This window comes from Amblyomma americanum, chromosome 5 (genome assembly GCF_052857255.1).
Source record: "Amblyomma americanum isolate KBUSLIRL-KWMA chromosome 5, ASM5285725v1, whole genome shotgun sequence".
NCBI lineage: Eukaryota > Metazoa > Arthropoda > Arachnida > Ixodida > Ixodidae > Amblyomma > Amblyomma americanum.
The window spans coordinates 11,477,275-11,495,082 of NC_135501.1; the positions used below are offsets into that span (position 1 = coordinate 11,477,275).

A 17,808-nucleotide genomic window follows, 5' to 3' on the forward strand; every position below is an offset into this window, starting at 1 on the left:
AAAGCGGCATAGCGTCTTTATAAAGAATAATGCCTAATGCGTCACTGGAAAGAAAAAACGTGCAAGTGAAAATTTGATGTCTATAGTCTTTTAATAAGATTCAATGCTAAATGTGATTTACTTTATGGATGTTTATGTATACAAGTGGTATTTTGGAACTATCTGTCTCTGCAGATGTAGCTAAAACTGTTATAACAACAAAAAACAGAAGTCAAAGGCACTGATTTTTTTTATGCAAACGGCAGTCTCCAACAGGCTGTGGTTGAAAAAGTTATCAATAACGCTCCAGTTACCTCAAGGGACTGGAAAGAGCATCCGAATTATCCGATAGTTGAATCACTGGATGGCTACAAAAAAACTTTCAAAAAACCGTTTTGCACTGAAGCAAATAAACCGATGAAAAAAAATTGACAGCGGTCGTCTACAGTTGAGTGAAAACTGCACAGCAATGACAATTTTTTGCAATTCCGGCGTGCGCACAGTCGGGAATAACAAAGCAAAAGTGTGTTCTTTTCTTAGTGGTCTGATGGACATGAGTGGAAAGTGCGGCAAACAAACTTTCTAATGTAGGCACTCATTCTGTGTTCGGTTTCTTGCCTGTTCTGCAGCCATGTCTTGAAAACAGCATTCATAGGCGCGCGCAGACCTGTCTCATAAAAAGAACTCATTTTCTTCTCTTCTACTGCACACATAACAACCAACCGTGGTGAGAAATATTTTAAGATCAGAAATCCAAAACAACACAACTCTAAAAACTTTTTGAGAAAAAAAATGACGATTTTAGCCCCGCATCCCCCCCTCTGTGACAGCCTTTAGGTTGCCTGCTCTGGTGTCTACAATGAGTATTGTAAGGATTCTGGCGACAGCCCGTCTGGTTTAGCTGCGTAGTCGGCCCGGGACACCTGCAGCCGGGGCCCCTGCACAGCGATAGGGATCTTGGTTCCCACAGCCTGTCCCCGCTTGGGTTATTGGAATCGAGACGGAGGACTCTGCCGCTGTTTGTAAACAACATTGTTCCCGGAAGATCAACCCATGCGGTACGGAGGCAGTTAGCGACCGCCAACCCGAGCAGGGGTGGCTCACCCATTCTACTGTGCCGGCTCACCGGCGCCTCGCCCATTCGGACTTCCCGGAAGACGTGTCCGGCTTGACAGCGTGAGAACTCTCGTTCAGACGCGAAGTCAACGCTCTCTCTGAGGGGGCGATGGTCCCAGCGGCACCCTCTCTCTCTCCTGCGAGACATGCGACGAGGGCGTGTCCCTATGTGAAGTGGTGTGTGTATGTGTACGACAGGGCAAGTTAGGCCACGCCCAACCTGGCGAAGACCTCCTCGAACCTGGGGAATCCTAGGGACCGGACCCTTTTAAAACCAGACGACGAGTGCGGTGAGGAGGAATCCTCGATCATCCTCAGATCTTCTCAGATCCTCCGACCTTCCCCCATCACCCTCCAGTGGGTTCCTAAATCTTGTAATTAATGTAAATAAACCCCCTGTACAGTTTCCTTCATAACCAAGTCCGGCAACGTCATTCGTAGAAGGGACCTGGGCGCTGAAAGAGTCAGCTCACTCAAGGACCCCTCATCTCTAACAGTATCTTAAGCTCTTACAATTTTTCCAACCAAACCTCTGGTTGCAACCAGTTCCACTGCCCTTGTATGGCATGCTTAAGTCATCACCTTCTATAATGTTCCAGTACCTTCTATTGGAATACTATATGGGATTATACTAATCCTACCAACTAATCCACTTTAATCCATTTTCTAGGGTGGGCCTACTTGCAAAATTTTGCGGGTCCCTTGGAATTTTTGATTTTGAGGGTCCTTACATTTTCAGATTCCCTATGATTCGTCCACTGGCAGTCACGTGGTGTTGATGACATCACGAACCTCTCGAGCAATCAGGGAGTTCTGTGGCAAAGAAGCTGTAAATCTCTTCTAAGCTGACAACCTAAATGCTATCGCATTATAATAGAGTGAGGGTAGAAAACACAAAAGCTGCTCTGAACAACTGCAACCAACTCATCGGCCACTTCTATTGGCCTGACTCACCTTTTCTTCCTAGCAGATGAAATAAAAAAAGACTGATAAACATACGCCCAATTTAGTCCTTGCAATTCAGTTTTAACCAAAAACGGTCAGTATTTTTGGCATGCAAGGCTTAGCTAGCTGACTGCTGAGTACGCATTACACTCAGTCAAAGTTGAAAATGAACTAAATTAGGAAGCTAGGGCCGTGAGGAGACAGTGGTATTGTAGAATAAGCTGCGCAGCTATACGATTTGAGGCTTGTTCCCCATCATCACCAGCTTGGAGAAGTTAGTCGCTTAAGCAGGTTTATCCCCTGCATTAAGGACAGTGACACAAAACCATGCATGGTCATCATGAAAAGTATCAGGCTACCACGACGAGTGAGCCCCAGTTCCATCGCTGTCATCAATACTCAGACCACGTGATGCCTTGCCCTCTCGCTCAGCCCAGCGCGACAATCCGAAGAAAAACCTAGTTCTTAGGGGTTTCAGTTGCGTTTTTGTCTGCACACTGCCTTATTAAACTTGCATCACTTTTTTAAAGACGATGGCAATTACTTCTACAAGCACACCTCCAAGTGCAAAATTACCAGTAAATTATGTTAATTACTGGCAAACAAACTGTTCATGCTGACAAAAATGCCAGGAAAGACTAAGTGACTTTTGACCACACAGAAGTACCACATTAAATCACTGAAAAAAAAGTCAGCAATTCATTTGCCAAAAATAATATCCGGCAAGAAAAAAAAATAGCAACTTGCATTCTGAAATGAACACCGAAAAAAGTCCACTGAATTAAAATAAAATAAAAACTGAGAAGTCCAACTATATTCAACCCGAAGCACACACTGAGGAGATTACACACACCAGTTTCTGCATCTCCTCATCCACGTCCTAGCCTCACTTGCAAGGCCGCTCACCTCCAACTTGCTGGCTTCACTGTTCATTCCAGGAATCATGGCCTGAAAGATGGCTTCTTCTGTAGACTCCAGGACATCAGGTGGGACTTGAGTGAGTGCCTTGGACAGAAAGGCAAGATAAAAATAGCGCAAAGCCATTAAGATAGAAATGGGCGGCATAGCAGCACACGACACTGGCACAGTGATTGACTCAGCTGTGCTGATTAGGTTTCTGATGCAGGTCTCCTCGATTTGGCTGCACTTTCTGCACCAGTTCAGTTTGTCAGTGCAGCTAGTGCCACCTGCGCTTCGGCACTAGATCTGCCTTCATACCACATGATTTCTTCTGCACTAGCCTCCCGGCGAATTCTCTTCTCGTACAAATAGTGCAAGGTATTTGGCACACTCCATAGCAGACAAGTAGCAGACGGCCATGCTTTTTTTGGCGACTGGCGCAAGGTGGCCGTGCTAGACGCAGCACCTGAGCACCAAATAGCTCAAATGACAAGGTGCGTGTGTGTGCGTGTGCCTGTGTATGCATGTGCAAGCAACTGTCTGGCAGGCAAACTGAATATGGGTCCAGCCTCACACATTGCTTTTCATAATTCCGCTCTTGCATCAAAATATTATTACACACAGCATGGTAGAGCATTTGTACATAATGAGATGTTTTTGAATAGATTGGTGATCGCAACGTTTGTGATGACTCGCAACATCATCTGTGCCTCCCCTTACAGTAGCAACTGGCTTTGAGGTTGCCTGCCAGTGATAGTCACTCTGCTGACACCATCCACCAATAATGAAAGCAGGTTGTGGAGTCCAATTATCAGGCAACTCTCTTCTGCTGAAATGGTGGACACCTGCAGACAGAATGCCTACAAACTGTCAAAGGCCGTCTCGACTGAGAGTCTGAAGAACCTTTTGAATTCAAAGTATTTCGTTTGTGTTTGTTCTTCAAAGTGCCGTTAACTTCCGTGACACTTTGCCCAATGCAACGAAAAGGGCCCTACTCCTTCCCCAGTGGCCCTCATCCCCGTGGGAAGGCATCCTGTCCTGCACAGCCCTGGATGACCAGTGTGACTTGATTGCCTGGGGCCACCATGGCAATGCAACCTTTGCTCATAAAAAAGTATTTTCTCTATGTTTTAAATTCTTCACCGCTGTTGTCATGTCACACCAAATCACCTGTGTGGGAGCTTGGCCAGTACCACAGGGAGGTCACAAGTGAACAGAGGCCCTTGAACAAACATCTCTCGCAGCTGGCAGCACATCTTGGACGTGCTTCGATGCTCGTTTTGTCGTTGCAGGTATTTGTGTTAGGCTGCCTCATGCCCCATCTTTAATCAAACAGCCTATCCACTGCTTTGTGGATTCACAGTGGTCATGTATGATGCAAATTGCACTCACTGTCAACAAGATATGCCTGGTCATGGAATGTTGCAGCTGTTCACTGAAATTTCACTTGGGTACTTGCATGTTCGGGTATTGCTGAGACAACCTCCCAAACAAACGAGACAAGTGGCGGTGCCACTCTGGCCGTTTGGCATCGGCCTCTGCAGGTTCTCAGGTCTATTAAAGAGGGCCCTGTTGACTCCATTTCACTGACTCATGCACAACTCGATGAGCTGCTTGCTCAGAAACCGGAATAGCAAAGCTGAAAACAACCATAGGCGATGTGCGGCCGTTTGTGCAATTCCTGTCTGGCAAGTACGACACTCTTGTAGGAATGTGCCTCATCTTGAGCTGCAACTGCATTTCAGATGGACAAGCGTGTCTTCTCAGGCAGAAGTCATTCAAACAGTGAAGACTGATGTGATGAGTCAGAGCAGCAGAGCCGTTCTAAAAAAATTAGCGAACAGTTTAGCATGGCTAAGTGCGGAATATCATGCAGCAGCACTTGAGGTCCTTACGTGCTAAATGTATTTGGCCTAAGGGCCTTTACCCTGAAGACATTTACCTTGAAGGCCTTCACACAGGTGAAGGTCTGCCAGGTGTCGCAGGTTGCCCACAACCTGGTGGGCAGCCTGCCAAAAAGCAGGCTTCAGGGACTTGAGTACGCACATATGCCCGAAATCGGAAAATGCACCTAGAAGTGCTACTGCTCTAAAGCATGGAAATTCATGAGCTCCCTGCAAAACCAAATGAAGACCTAGCAGCAGTTGTGAGTGACCTCACTCGGAGACTGAAGGTTGACTCATTTGTGTCAAGCCACATAACTGCTATTCACAAGTTGCCAGTGAATGTCAAGCCAGCACCTACCTGGATCAAATTCCCCTCTGCTGCTATTCACAAGTACTAAACAAGGAAAACTTGAGACCCGTTCAGAGACAAGTATTTTTTGTGGTAAACCTGACCAGGGAAAACAGAGAGCTCTTTTGGGCTGTGCATTCAACGGCCAAAGAAAAGGGTTTCTGTGGGTGAAAAATGGCTAGGTCTGCAAGACAGAAGGAAATCCAGCTATCCAGGTTTCTGAGTTGTTCTTTCTGCTCGAACTCAGTTCAGCTCAGTTTTACTTCATGGCGTCTAGGGTTGTGATATTTCCCTTCTCTCCATGACGTGCTTGCTGCACGTAAGGATGGCTTCACCATAGTGCATGGAATGTGAGAAAGCAATGATTTTAGTTGTAAAGAGCTGTATAATAAGGTTGATGTTTCTGTTCTCAGAGATAAATATCTCGAGCGAGCTATTCTCTGGACAGCTATCATGTGCATGATTTCATATGTCAGGTGGTACACGGTGCGACAAAAGTTCCCAGGCCAAAGGGTCTGCTTTTTAGCAGTATGTTCTTGCACACCAGATGCATACGAAGCTACAATGCACCTGAGCAAAGAATGACACTTACCCTACCCTCTCAGAAGATTTTGAGGTTCCGGGATGTCGTAGATGCCCCGTTACACGGCTCAGATCCAGGCCACGTGACCTGGGAACTTTTGACGTATGCTATACATAAAAAAACAGCTGGCTTTCATCTCCAGCTGATCTTGCTTTTGCTGCAGCAGAGCCTGTTGCTGCACATGTTCATCCTTCAGCATTTTTTTACTAGCTGTCTATCATCCACCAGATCCAAGGGCCAGTGATGTTAATGAACGAACAGTTTCCTTTCCCTCAGGCCATGTGTGCATTACAGATGATATTAATATCGATCTGTTGAAAAACCACAAGCCAGTAATAGTAGTGGATTACTTAAACACACTTGCCGACAATGGTACCGAATCTGCGGTACCACTTCCATCGAATTTCTATGTGGCACTCTCGTGTCTTCATGTCTTGACCACGTAAACGTTGGTCTGGAGCAATGCGATGTGTGCTCATTTGTAGCAGTGCGAAAGATGTCTAACCATTTTTTTGTTGGCTGTTGTCTAGTGATCAATAATATCCTGCATAAGAGTAGCACAAAGAAAAACAAAAATACTGAACTCATCGATAAAATACATTTAGACACATTACTTGGTTGCTACGACCGGGATATGTTTCTGGCTGGTGTACCTCGCAATACAGTTTACGACTACTTTAGTGCCATTTTTTCGGAAAGTAAAAACCAGTAGCCTTGACTGAGAGATGTCGAAATCGATGGAGCCACCTCTCGGATTCTTAGAGGTCTACTCAAGTGTACCTCCGGGATCAGTTTTGGGTCCAGTACTCTTCGATATCTATATAAGCGACCTCACAGAAGCTCTCGAACCCTCTGTGTCCATAAAGCTGTTTGCGGATGATTGTATTATGTTATTTAATACTATCAAATCTGTGTCTGACCGGCTTACTTTGAACGCAAATCTACAATTATTAGAAAAACGGTGTAACGAATGGGAAATGGTCATTAATTTTGACAGAAGTTTCTCTGTGCATCAGTAAAAAGACTACGCAACTTAATTTTACATACAACATAAATAACAATGCCATCAGAGATGTAAAAGTATATAAGTATCTAGGTGTCACAATAACGTCCCGTCTCAAATGGACGAAACACAACGATAATATATGTTCCTCAGCACGCCAAATGTTAGGACTTCTCAGGTTCAGTATGGGCGGTTGCCCTAGTGCCCCAAGACTGAAGGAATATAAATCGATTGTAAGGCCAATTCTCGAATATGCCTGCATTGTATGGGACCCCTACACTACACAAAAGCCCAAAAACTAGAAAAAATGCAACGTCTGGCAGCTCGCTTTATTTTCAACCGTTACAGGTGCCTCGACTCTCCTTCCGCCATGCTGAAACTTGCAGACTTAGAACCACTTGCAGATAGAAGAAAGAAAGCCCGTCTCAATTTCCTTCATTCATTATACTTTTCTCGACTTTGAATTCGACACGAAAATCACATCGCTAGTGATTCTAGACGAGTCCTCGCACCACAAGCATACCCAAAGCCTGGAACCTATTTTTGCATGCACAAATACATACAAGTTTTCTTTTTTCCAAGAACAGTTTCTGAATGGAATGCTCTACCGCAGAACTCTCCGTTGCTTTCCGATCATTCTTGATATCTTCACTGCTGGCTTAGCAGCTGCACTGTAACCGCATTTTCAATTGTGTTTTTGCATTTTTTATTTTGTGGCATCTATATTGTTCAGTACTATCGTACTTGCTTTGCTTTTCCGCTGTATGTATTTCCCTGTCCTGCTTGGACATACAGCATGTCCGCAGTATTCAATAAATAAATAAAAATAAACAGGGTGCCCTTGGCTAACTTCATCCATTCATTCCGCAATCGCTGAAGGACAATTAGCCTAAACGCACTGTTGTCACTCCCCCAAAAACGACCAACTGCACACAGCTTGCAAGACAGCTCATAATCGCACCTCTGCATTGCTTTGTGCCGAAAAGCGTGGGTATTATCAGAAGCGGTTCACGATATCCTGAGCCAACCCTTCCCCGAGAGATACCAAATCTGGTCCCTTCTAAAATCTGATTTTTTTTTAGAGAGAGATTTTTGCGATTTGATCCCTGCATCTCCCTTAAACCTTTATGACCAGCGAGAGGCTGTTTCTGGCCAGGATTCTGCGTATAGGTACTCAATTAGAACTTGTTGCTGGGCTAGTTGGTACTATCATGAGCAATATGAGCAGGAACACGTGAGCGCATGGCAAATAGCCTCAAACCCTCCTTGTGGCAACACACGGCGACTGCTTTCAACAAATAAGTGGAAAGGGTTCACCCGTTGGGCATTCTGCCTGCACCCCCTGCCGCGCGCGTCTTTCTGCAAACGGGGAGCATTACGTGTGCACCTGAACGTGACAACGCTTAATCATCGTAGGGTTTGGCAATGCACCTTACCCAGTTATGAAGGAAGGTGCCTTTTCGCATCGTCATTTCTGCTTTTGCTTGCTGTGACTGATTGGGATACTTGTGGCCATCCGTTTTTCTCAGACGACAAGCTACTATTTATGCTTCAGCGACAGATGGAAAGCTCCTCTTTCTATTCCAAGGCCAACGATGGCTAGGGTGCCTATCAGCGAGCAGAAGACAATTGTAGAAATGCCTTTAAAAGGCCATTGTCAGCGATGTTTCTTCTGTGGCAGGACGGCGGTTCTGCACAGTAAACAGGATCGTCCAAGCATATCAAACCGAAGGACGGCTGGAAGATGCACCGAACGGTGTGCGACCACGCTGCACCACACAAGTCGAAAGATCTCGGCATTATTGGCGCTGCTAGCGACATCCATTTCAGACTATGAAGGACATCCGCAGTGCTCTTGACCTCGGCCATGTGAGTGGCACAACAGTGCGACGAAGACTCGGAGAAGCCGGACTGCGAAGTTGTACTGCCGACCACAAACCACTGCTCATGACAGCTAACAAAACACATCGGCTCAAGTTCGCCATGGACCACCGTGGCTGGACGGTAAACGAGTGGAAGAAGATGCTGTTTTCTGATGAATCAACATTTTCAGCTGCTGGGATCAGCAACAGAGAGCATGGCGCACATAGTGTACGCGTTTTAGCTCGCAAAACATCAAGGAAGTTGCATCCAGCGGACGCACAGCAGTGAATGTGTGGGGTGCGCTTTCATGCGATGGCCTTGGGCCCTTGGTGAGAATTGGTAGAAAATTCTCCAGCGCCGCTTACTGCACAATATTAGACCAAGCGATGATTCCGTATGTGCTGAACTGATAGTACCTGGATGGCGACTACCTGTTCCAACAGGATCTATCACCTGTGCACACAGCCAAGGTTGTGGCAAACCTTTTGGAGGAGCGAGGCATTATGTGCCTCGCATGGTGCCCAAAAGGTGCCGACCTAAACATTATCGAACATATTTGGGGCCGTATGAAAGTAAGCCTTTCCAAGCAATCCTCGGACTCGGCCACAATAGCTCAACTATGGGAAGTGACACAAGAGGAATGGCGGCGCCTTCAGCAGGACACAACTTTCGTTGAATCTCTATGCTTCTCTGCCTTCGAGAATCGAGTGCGTCATTCAGGCCGCCGGTGTCATGACGCGCTACTAAGACAAACGGCAAGGAAGCACATGTAAATATACTGACAGGAGTGCTTTTTTGCACTGTTTTTATGACGTTTTCTTGCATTGACATCCATCAATAAAATAGTTTTCAGCTCACTGCGCCATGTGGCTTCATTTCGTTTCAAACGCTGATAGCAGTACCGCGAAAAAGGAGCCACTTCCAGTGCTTTCATTTATCGTCGACCGCTTGAGAAGTAAACTTCCTTTCAAGCGCGGCCTACCTGCAGCGATTGTTGCACGCGAAATCAAGCCGCGTGTGAAAGGCCCGCGGCCAAGCCTCGGAACTTGCGCTGTCATGGCCATTCATCGCGCCCGCATCTTGCGGCCGTGTTCTGCGGTCGCATGCGGGCACAATTATGAATCACTGCGTAAGGCGCATTGCCAAACCCTACGATGATTAAGCGTTATCACGATCAGGTGCAGACGTAATGTTCCACGTTTTCAGAAAAATGCGCGCAGCAGGGGGTGCAGGCAGAATGCCCAACGGGCGAACTCTCTCCACTTGTTTGCTGAAAGCGGCCGCTGTTTGTCGCCACAAGGAGGGTTCGAGGCTATCTGTCACGCGCTCCCACGTTCTTACTCATAATGCTCATGACAGTACATGTTTAGGGCATAAGAAGGTGCAACATAAAACAAACACGAGAAATGTGGACAGGACGATGTGGTGCTGTACAACTGTAGCATTGAGGCAAAAATTCTAACCGTGACATAAAATGACACAGAAGTCTTCGTGACGTAGTCAGGAGCGATTGGGCACTGATAAACTCAATGACTTGCTCTGTGGCTCAGTGTTGCAAATCCAAGCCTGCATATAGACTCGGCTGAAACCTGGCCTGCTTCACCAGCAGGGATGCGACGCTTGAAAGATAATGCATAACGAAGGCTGTTCTCACCTTGTCTCGGATCGATACCTTGAGGGCATCCAGACACCTCTCCGTGTAGTCGAACCAGATGTTGTACACTGCAACATGCAAGAGGGGGATCATTTTCTGCCCCTCTGCGTCATTTTTACACCAAACTTGGCAGTTCCATATTGTGCACATATTGTACAGCACCAGGAAAGACCAATTTAAACTCTCACACCACGTAACACACGACGACAGGTCACGCTCTTCAACATGTTTTGAAAATTTCACAGATAATTACTGATCTTCCTATGTCGGTGTTTCCATAGTGTGACGGATAGATGGAGCATGTACCGCTTCATCCGCCAATACGTTCGCACCTGCCCAGAATACCAACGTCAAAAAATCCCTCCTCGCTGTTCCACCGCTCCGCTGCAGCCCTTAACAGGCCTGCCCCGCGTGCCCATTCGACCACGTCGGCATCGATCTCTACGGTCCTCTTTCCATCACCCCAGCTGGCCATCGCTGAGTCATCGTGGCGGTAGATCACCTCACCCGCTACGTCGAAACCTCATCCTTGCCATCTGCGTCTGCACAAGACGTTGCGTCTTTCATCCTGCATCACCTTGTTCTGCGCCATGGCTCCCCTAAGGAACTTCTGAGAAAAAAGGGCCATGCCTTCCTGTCAGACCCCATCGAAGCAGTCCTTTGACAATGCCGCATCGTTCACCACTCTACAACGGCCTACCACCCGCAAACAAATGGCATGACTGAACGTTTCAGCCGCACAACGAGCAATATGTTGGCCATGTATGTTGCCTCTAACCAATGAATTGGTACTGCGTTCTCCCCTTTGTCACATCCGCTTACAATACTGCCACAAATAGCACAACTGGCTTCTTTCCCTTCTTCCTTCTTCATGGCCGCGAGCTCACCTGCACAATGGATACCGTGCTTCCGTATCGCTTTGACGTGTTGAAGTTCGTGACCCTTTCTCAAGCAGCCACATATGCTGAAGAGTGCCGCCAGCTTGCCCGATTTCTTACCGCTGACGACCAGAATCACCATAAGAATCCTTGTGCCCCCACCAGTCCTCTTTAGTCGTGTACTTAAGACTCCCTCGTGTGGCTTTGGGTTCCGTCAAGCGGTCCCAGTCTCTCCACGAAACTCCTTTCCAAGTACCAAGACCCGTACCGTGTCGTCTATCAGACTTCTCCAGTGAACTATGTTACTGCACTACTTTCGCCGCCAATGGATGCACGCCATTGTAGCCGTGAAACAGTGCACGTTGGCCGCCTAAAACCGTGTTAAGATCCACCTATCAAGCATGTTCCGTAAGACAGCAGGATGCCTCCTTTTCCGCCCGGAGGTGATTGCAGCACGGCAGCTACGCTCAGTTTCGGTGGTGAAAGAAGACGACACAAAAGTCTAAAGCTCGCTTGCTGATCGAACGCTTGGCTCGACTGTTGTCGAACGCTGCAAGTGGCCCAGATTCAACTGAGCCACAGCCCCCTTTACATTAAATATTTTCAACAAACACATGTATTTCTTACTTTATATATCGAATGCAGTTTTCCATAAAACGAATAAATCGAACTGCCAAGTGCCAAGCTGTGCCCGCTCGGATGGCAGGTGGCAGGCTTTGCCTCACTACATGAATGACTAGTGGTGGAGTGGCAAGCGTAGGGCCACAGTTCACGCTTTGTCTCTTTTTTTGCCACAGCACCAGAAAAAAATAGCGGCAAGAACAGCCAGCAGCCAGATGGTCAGAACCCGTTTGCGCCTCTTGCATCTGTAGATAGTGCCTCGAAACCAGCAGCAGGACAGTTGTTGCTTTACAGCGGCCATGTCGACTGTCACCGAGCGGAGGTGGTGATATCAGCAACAGCTTTCGCCCTCGTGTCTGATATTTTACACAGTACTGCTGTGATGCGAGGAAGCCACCCTAGCTAACGTTTGACCTGCCACCATAGCACACTGCAGTGCCTTGCAGGGAAGCCAACCAAGCTGTCATTTGCTCCTGTTTCTTTTGCAGCCTCTGCAATTGCCACAGGCAGCTTCGAAACAGTGCTACAACTATGGAAAATGTCTCTTCCATTTGCTGCTCTTTCGCTTACTAAATTTAGCTTCATCAGCATGAGTTTCCGGAGAAATTTTACAATAAAGGCTTTGGCTATATAGAACCATTTTAGTTTTTGCCTATTTATTATAAGGAGGTACCACTGTGTGAACTTTTGTAATTTTCATTTGAGTAGATCATCACAAATGGTAGGGTGGATATACTTTGTTTCTGCATTTTTTTCTTTAAAAACATTTAGCTCGAACTATTAATGTCGAAAAGTACATTTAGCATGCTATATTTTGATACCTTGCATAGTTCTTTGAAAATTTCTCACTCGGTGTGGAAATTTCATATGATACACACTTTGAAAATAGTCTTTTTTTCGTGTAGTGTCAGAAAATATTTCTACTTCAAAAGAATTTGGAGCTAAAAATTCAAGCTTTCAGAGGCTAGTTGGTAAATAAATTGGAAACATTTTGCACATTCCAGAATGTTTTTAACATTTTTGCTTCAAGACGCATTGTCTTGTTAATAAAATTTTTTTTTCTAAATTTTTGATGTTCTTGTGTGTTCGCCAATTTTTTTACTACTATTCACACAAGAGTATTTGTGTTGAAATAAGTGTCCTCAGAAAGCACATTCTACTGCATCATTTTCATGTAAATTTCAATCACACTATCAATCAGGTGATACAGAAATGTGCAGAACATAATCAACCCCTATATATAGCCTTCATTGATTACGAGAAGGAATTTTACTCAGTGGAAACATCAGCAGTCATGGAGGCATTGCGGAATCAGGGTGTAGAAGAGCCTTATGTGAAAATATTGGAAGATATATATAGGAACTGCACAGCTACCATAGTCCTCCATAAAGACAGCAATATAATTCCAATAAGGAAAGGCGTCAGGCAGGAGACACAATCTCACCACTGCTATTCACTGCCTGTTTACAGGAGGTTTTCCAAAGCTTGGATTGGGGACAGTAGGGGATTAGAGGTAATGGAGAGTACCTAAGTAATCTGCGATTTGCTCATGACATTGCCTTGTTAAGCCACTCAGGAGATGAACTGCAAATCATGATCAATGAGTTAGACAGGCAGTGCAGAACGGTGAGTCTAAAATTAATGTGCAGAAAACCAAAGTAATGTTCAACAGTCTCGAAAGGCAACAGCAGTTCACAATTGGCAGCAAGATGCTGGAAGTGGTAAAGGAATATGTCTACTTAGGGTAAGGTAGTGGCCGCTGATCCGGATCATGAGCGGGAAATAACTAGAAGGATAAGGATGGGGTGGAGTGCATATCGCAAATTCTCTCTGATCGTGAATGGCAGTTTACCAGTATCCCTCAAGAGAAAAGAACAAAACAGCTGTATCTTAACGGTAGTGACCTATGGGGAAGAAACGTGAAGGCTAACGAAAAGGGTTCAGATTAAGTTAAGGACAACGCAGCGAGCCATGAAAAGGAAAATGATAGGTGTAACGCTAAGAGACCGGAAGCAGGCAGAGTGGGTGAGGGAATGAACGCAGGTTAACTACGTCCTAGTCAAGATCAGAACTCGAGGGTAAGATTGATCACAGCAAAGCCAGACCATTTCCAAAGGGCTTGAAATGTTTACCTGCGAACAATGTAACGAGCAATCTGTGGCTATTAGGACTCCCCCACCTCGCATGTCTTTGCGATCTGATCGGAAAATATCGAAGTTAGGAAGAGAGAGTAATATTTCGACGTCGTAAATAGCAGATGTAAACCAAGTTTCGGTTAATAAAAGAACATTAGCGGAACATTATTCAACTAAACTGCATAAAGCGTCACGTTTGGGAACAACACTGCGGATATTAGTAAAGAGGAAAGATAATTGAAAACGGGAGCATGTTTTGAACTGTCTTTCTGATGAAGTGATTGCTAGGTACGCTGTTCAACTACGGTGTTACTGACGTGATCGAAAGTGTACGTTTTTTTTCCGGATGTCATTCTGTCATGTCTTACTTTAAAAGTGAGTCCCTGACTTTTACCATAATCATAAAGGCGCTTCCGTGCAAGACGGGTATTAGGTGAATAGTCCTCAAACACACTGTAACCAGTATCTTTAAATTTGCTGTATACGGACAATGATAGGACGGTTTTTACCAGAACAAAATGAGCCAAGGCGATGGGCGCGCTCAATAGATAGGTTCAATAGATAGATTTAGATACTGGTTGCAGTGATCGATAATTTTTTTTTTGGAATCTTGCCAGGACTCATTACTTGCATCTTTCAGACCGTAAAAAACTAGGTTTTTTCGTCCTCGATCTTCCGCACTGTCCAACCGGGAAGTCATTTTTGCAATTTCAGCCTTGAATTCGACTGTTGTGGACTTAAAATCTTCTTCCAATTTTATCGAAGAGCAATCTGCTTCGATTTTCGAGAGGTGGTTGTTCACTTCAGTGAAGGCTTTCTCATGGTCAGATAGTGATACTTTTACAGATTTCAGCTCTGCAAGCAAGTTTGACTGTCCGGTCTAGACTTCTTTAATAGCTTTCAGTAGATCGGATGCCAAGGGCTCAACGTGATTAGGCCCTAGATTGGCCTTAATATCGCCAGCTTTTAAAAGCAAGTTGAAAATCACACAAGATATTCAGATACAATGTCACATGCGCACCGTGGGCTCGGCAGCACGAATAGAAAGCTATTGCCTGTGCGTTTAGCATATAGAGAGTGGCAATTGCTCACCCGCACAAGCAAGACAGGAAAATTCCACCGGTAAGTGTGGCCCATCGTTTCGGTGCCGCCGAGCCCACTGAAGGGCGCATTGCTGGAAAGGGGCTTTATGACGGCGTTCTGAGAAGGTGATAACATGGTCACGAGGCAGGTTTCCCGGTTTCGTGTTGGTAGCCAGGGCGATCCATCGAGGCAGAGGGGGCGTAACTGCGCACGCGGGGATGCGCGTTCGGCAGATATGTTGGGTGCGAGGCAACAGCGGTCCTCCTAGGAGCGCACCGATGTCCTACACTGATGATTCAGGGCTGGTAGATCGGCACAGCAGCAGAGTACGAAGAAGGGCGTTTAGCAGGGTGTTTATCCAAGAAGTCTTGAGATGCATGTGCCAACTATATGTTCGAGCATTTTGCAAGAAGAGGATAACATAGAAATAGGTCATAGTTATGGACAGAAAAGGGGTCATAGGAAAGCATTTGGTATTCCGCCTGGACCGGGCGAAGATTTAAAGCTTAAGGAGCATGTTAACAACTGCTTCGTTTGCAATAATGAAATAAGTTGAGAAAGTAAGGAGGTTCTTGACATTTGGACGAGGAGTCGAAGGAGAGAAAACGCTGTGAAAGTGAGAATTAAAGTGATGCGAAACTTACCTTGGATTGTTTAAGAACACACCGTCGTGAAAAATTTGATTTAATGACTTTTTTTGTCTTTTAAAAAGTTCCGAAACTTTTGAGGGTCGTTCTTGATAAAATTGTTAGGGGCATGCCTAACAAGAACACTGCTGGGGGGAGGGGAGGTGTTGAGCACTATTTCGAGGGGGGGGGGGGCCTGGATGCCAACCATCATAATGGCACTTCTGAGCTGCCTTTGGTGCATAAAGTCTAACAAACAACCTTGCACACTGTGTCCGTGAAGGCAGCTGTGACAAGTGCCCAGGTGATATGGCGGTTAGGCAAGACAGAAAAATAAATAGATGAGTGAAGGCAACATTTAAAAAAAAAAAGCGTCAAGGCCTAATCACATCATTAACGTCAGCGCACCAACAAAATGTAGGTCCTGTATTCAGCGCCTGTATGTCCGAAATTTCCTTGTTTTGGCCTTTGCGCCGTTATTCTGACAGTTTATTTGACAGAAACAACTCGTCTAAACCAACTTTGATATGTGCCAGCTTGGGTGAACATGTATTCGCAAAGTGACAGCTACTGCTGAGGAAATATTTCTGGCCGATGTAAAATCGTGCAAGCGTGCATTACTGGGGCTTTTCAGCAAAAGGGCAACGCGACTCAGAAATGGTCATTTTGCCCAAACGTTGATCGGCCAATTTACCACACAAAATTACGCTTCATAACAGCCTTCCGAAGAAAGGACGCTAACCAAGGTTTGGTTTTATGGGGCTTAACATCCCAAAGCAACTCAGGCCATGAGGGACGCCGTACTGGAGGGCTCCGGATAATTTCGACCACCTGAAATGCGACCGCCGCGGCCGGCTAACCAAGGGTTGGTCCAAGAGGGAATTTGCGTTTTTGTATGGACGGAACTGTAATACCAGTAAACGCTGCATTTGACCGGAACTCTAGCAGCAGGCACGTCGTTACGTCTGGACGAAATGCTAGACACTCCGTTTATTCCATACGAGCTTGGTAGGGCCTGAAACGAATATGTACAACAAACCTTTTCTGTTACATTCATTAAGCCGTACTCGAACAGCTCCAAAACGATCACAAATCCGTATTTTTCGTGCAACGTCACCGAACCCGCTCGCACCTTCATTCTGCATTCGCACAGTGGTTACTGTGCTGTCAAACCCTGGGCTAGCGCACAAACTAGGCTAGCAGAGGGGAACGTCGTCTGGAACATCGTTTCCGCGTTTATACGAATGCCTTACTGGAGTCCGCGACGCTCCTGGGTGAGATGCCAAAATGCTGCACCATGTAGGAGTCGTCTTCCATCGCCAATTAAGAACTTGCCACAAATACACAAACTCGTGCCAAGGTAGATCTCGTGCTGCGCGCGCGCGCAACGTGTTTGGCTGACGTTCTAACTTGACTTTTTGAAACATTTGAGCTTTGTTTCACTTCCGGCTTTCTATCATCTAGACTGGCCCTGTAATTTTCTCTCAAAAGGATAAGCAAAACGCGGATTTATTGATACAAATTTTGAGCAGCGAATTAATTGCTTTGAGCAAGCCGGTTTTTAATCATCCTGCAAACCTTTCACCCACTATTGTCCACTAGGGGGCTGGATGCCGCAGCGGGCGTCCGAAAGTGAAGCTGAAGCAACCGAAAGTTGGGCAGCATCATGGAGGAAGAAAAACTAGGAGGGAGCGTGACGTCATAACCTTGAAGCCTAGTCATAAAAAATATAATGGGAAGAATCATGGGAAATAGGCCCTCACGTGACAAGGCAGCGGTAGTTCTTAGTCGGATTTCGGTTTCAGTTTCGTTCTCTCGCTGTGTTGCGTCAGACGATCAACACGACTGCGCTCGAAATTTGAGAAGCGCACACAGGTCATGGAGCTTGGAGAATTGTATGTGCCGAGAGGCCAGTGCCTCAGTGCGCCCGTGTGTTTCATGAAGTGCGGCTAGGTCGTCTGAGCTGCTCAATGAAATGCTGCGCGCCGGGATGCCGGAGCGCACGGAAGAATGCCGTCCTGTGGTTTCGTTCCATCGGTGAGTAAATACGCTTCGCTCATTCCTTGAAAAACGAAACTATTGCCAACTAGGGCATGCCCATATGTAATATTGAATACGAAAATCGTTTTAGTGGGACTTAGGACAAAAATTACGTTACTTAATCTGAATGCCGGTTCAATTTCACAT

At 46.0% G+C, this 17,808-nt stretch overlaps 1 protein-coding gene across 3 annotated transcripts in view; it reads right to left on the minus strand.

Moving 5' to 3' along the window:
* LOC144132294 (protein MIS12 homolog) overlaps positions 1-17,168 on the minus strand; it is a 59,648-nt gene extending 42,480 nt beyond the window's left edge. The window contains exons 1-3 of one of the 3 annotated variants that reach the window (XM_077664603.1): positions 16,875-17,106; positions 10,279-10,346; positions 2,947-3,045 (exon numbers count right to left, since the gene is read on the minus strand). In XM_077664603.1, coding sequence (XP_077520729.1) covers positions 2,947-3,045; positions 10,279-10,346; positions 16,875-16,938 — 231 coding nt within the window. In that variant the 5' untranslated portion in view covers positions 16,939-17,106. Of the gene's footprint in view, positions 1-2,946; positions 3,046-10,278; positions 10,347-16,874 lie in introns of all 3 variants that reach the window. The other 2 variants (XM_077664604.1, XM_077664605.1) reach the window with 2 other exon arrangements.
* Positions 17,169-17,808: the final 640 nt, after the last annotated feature.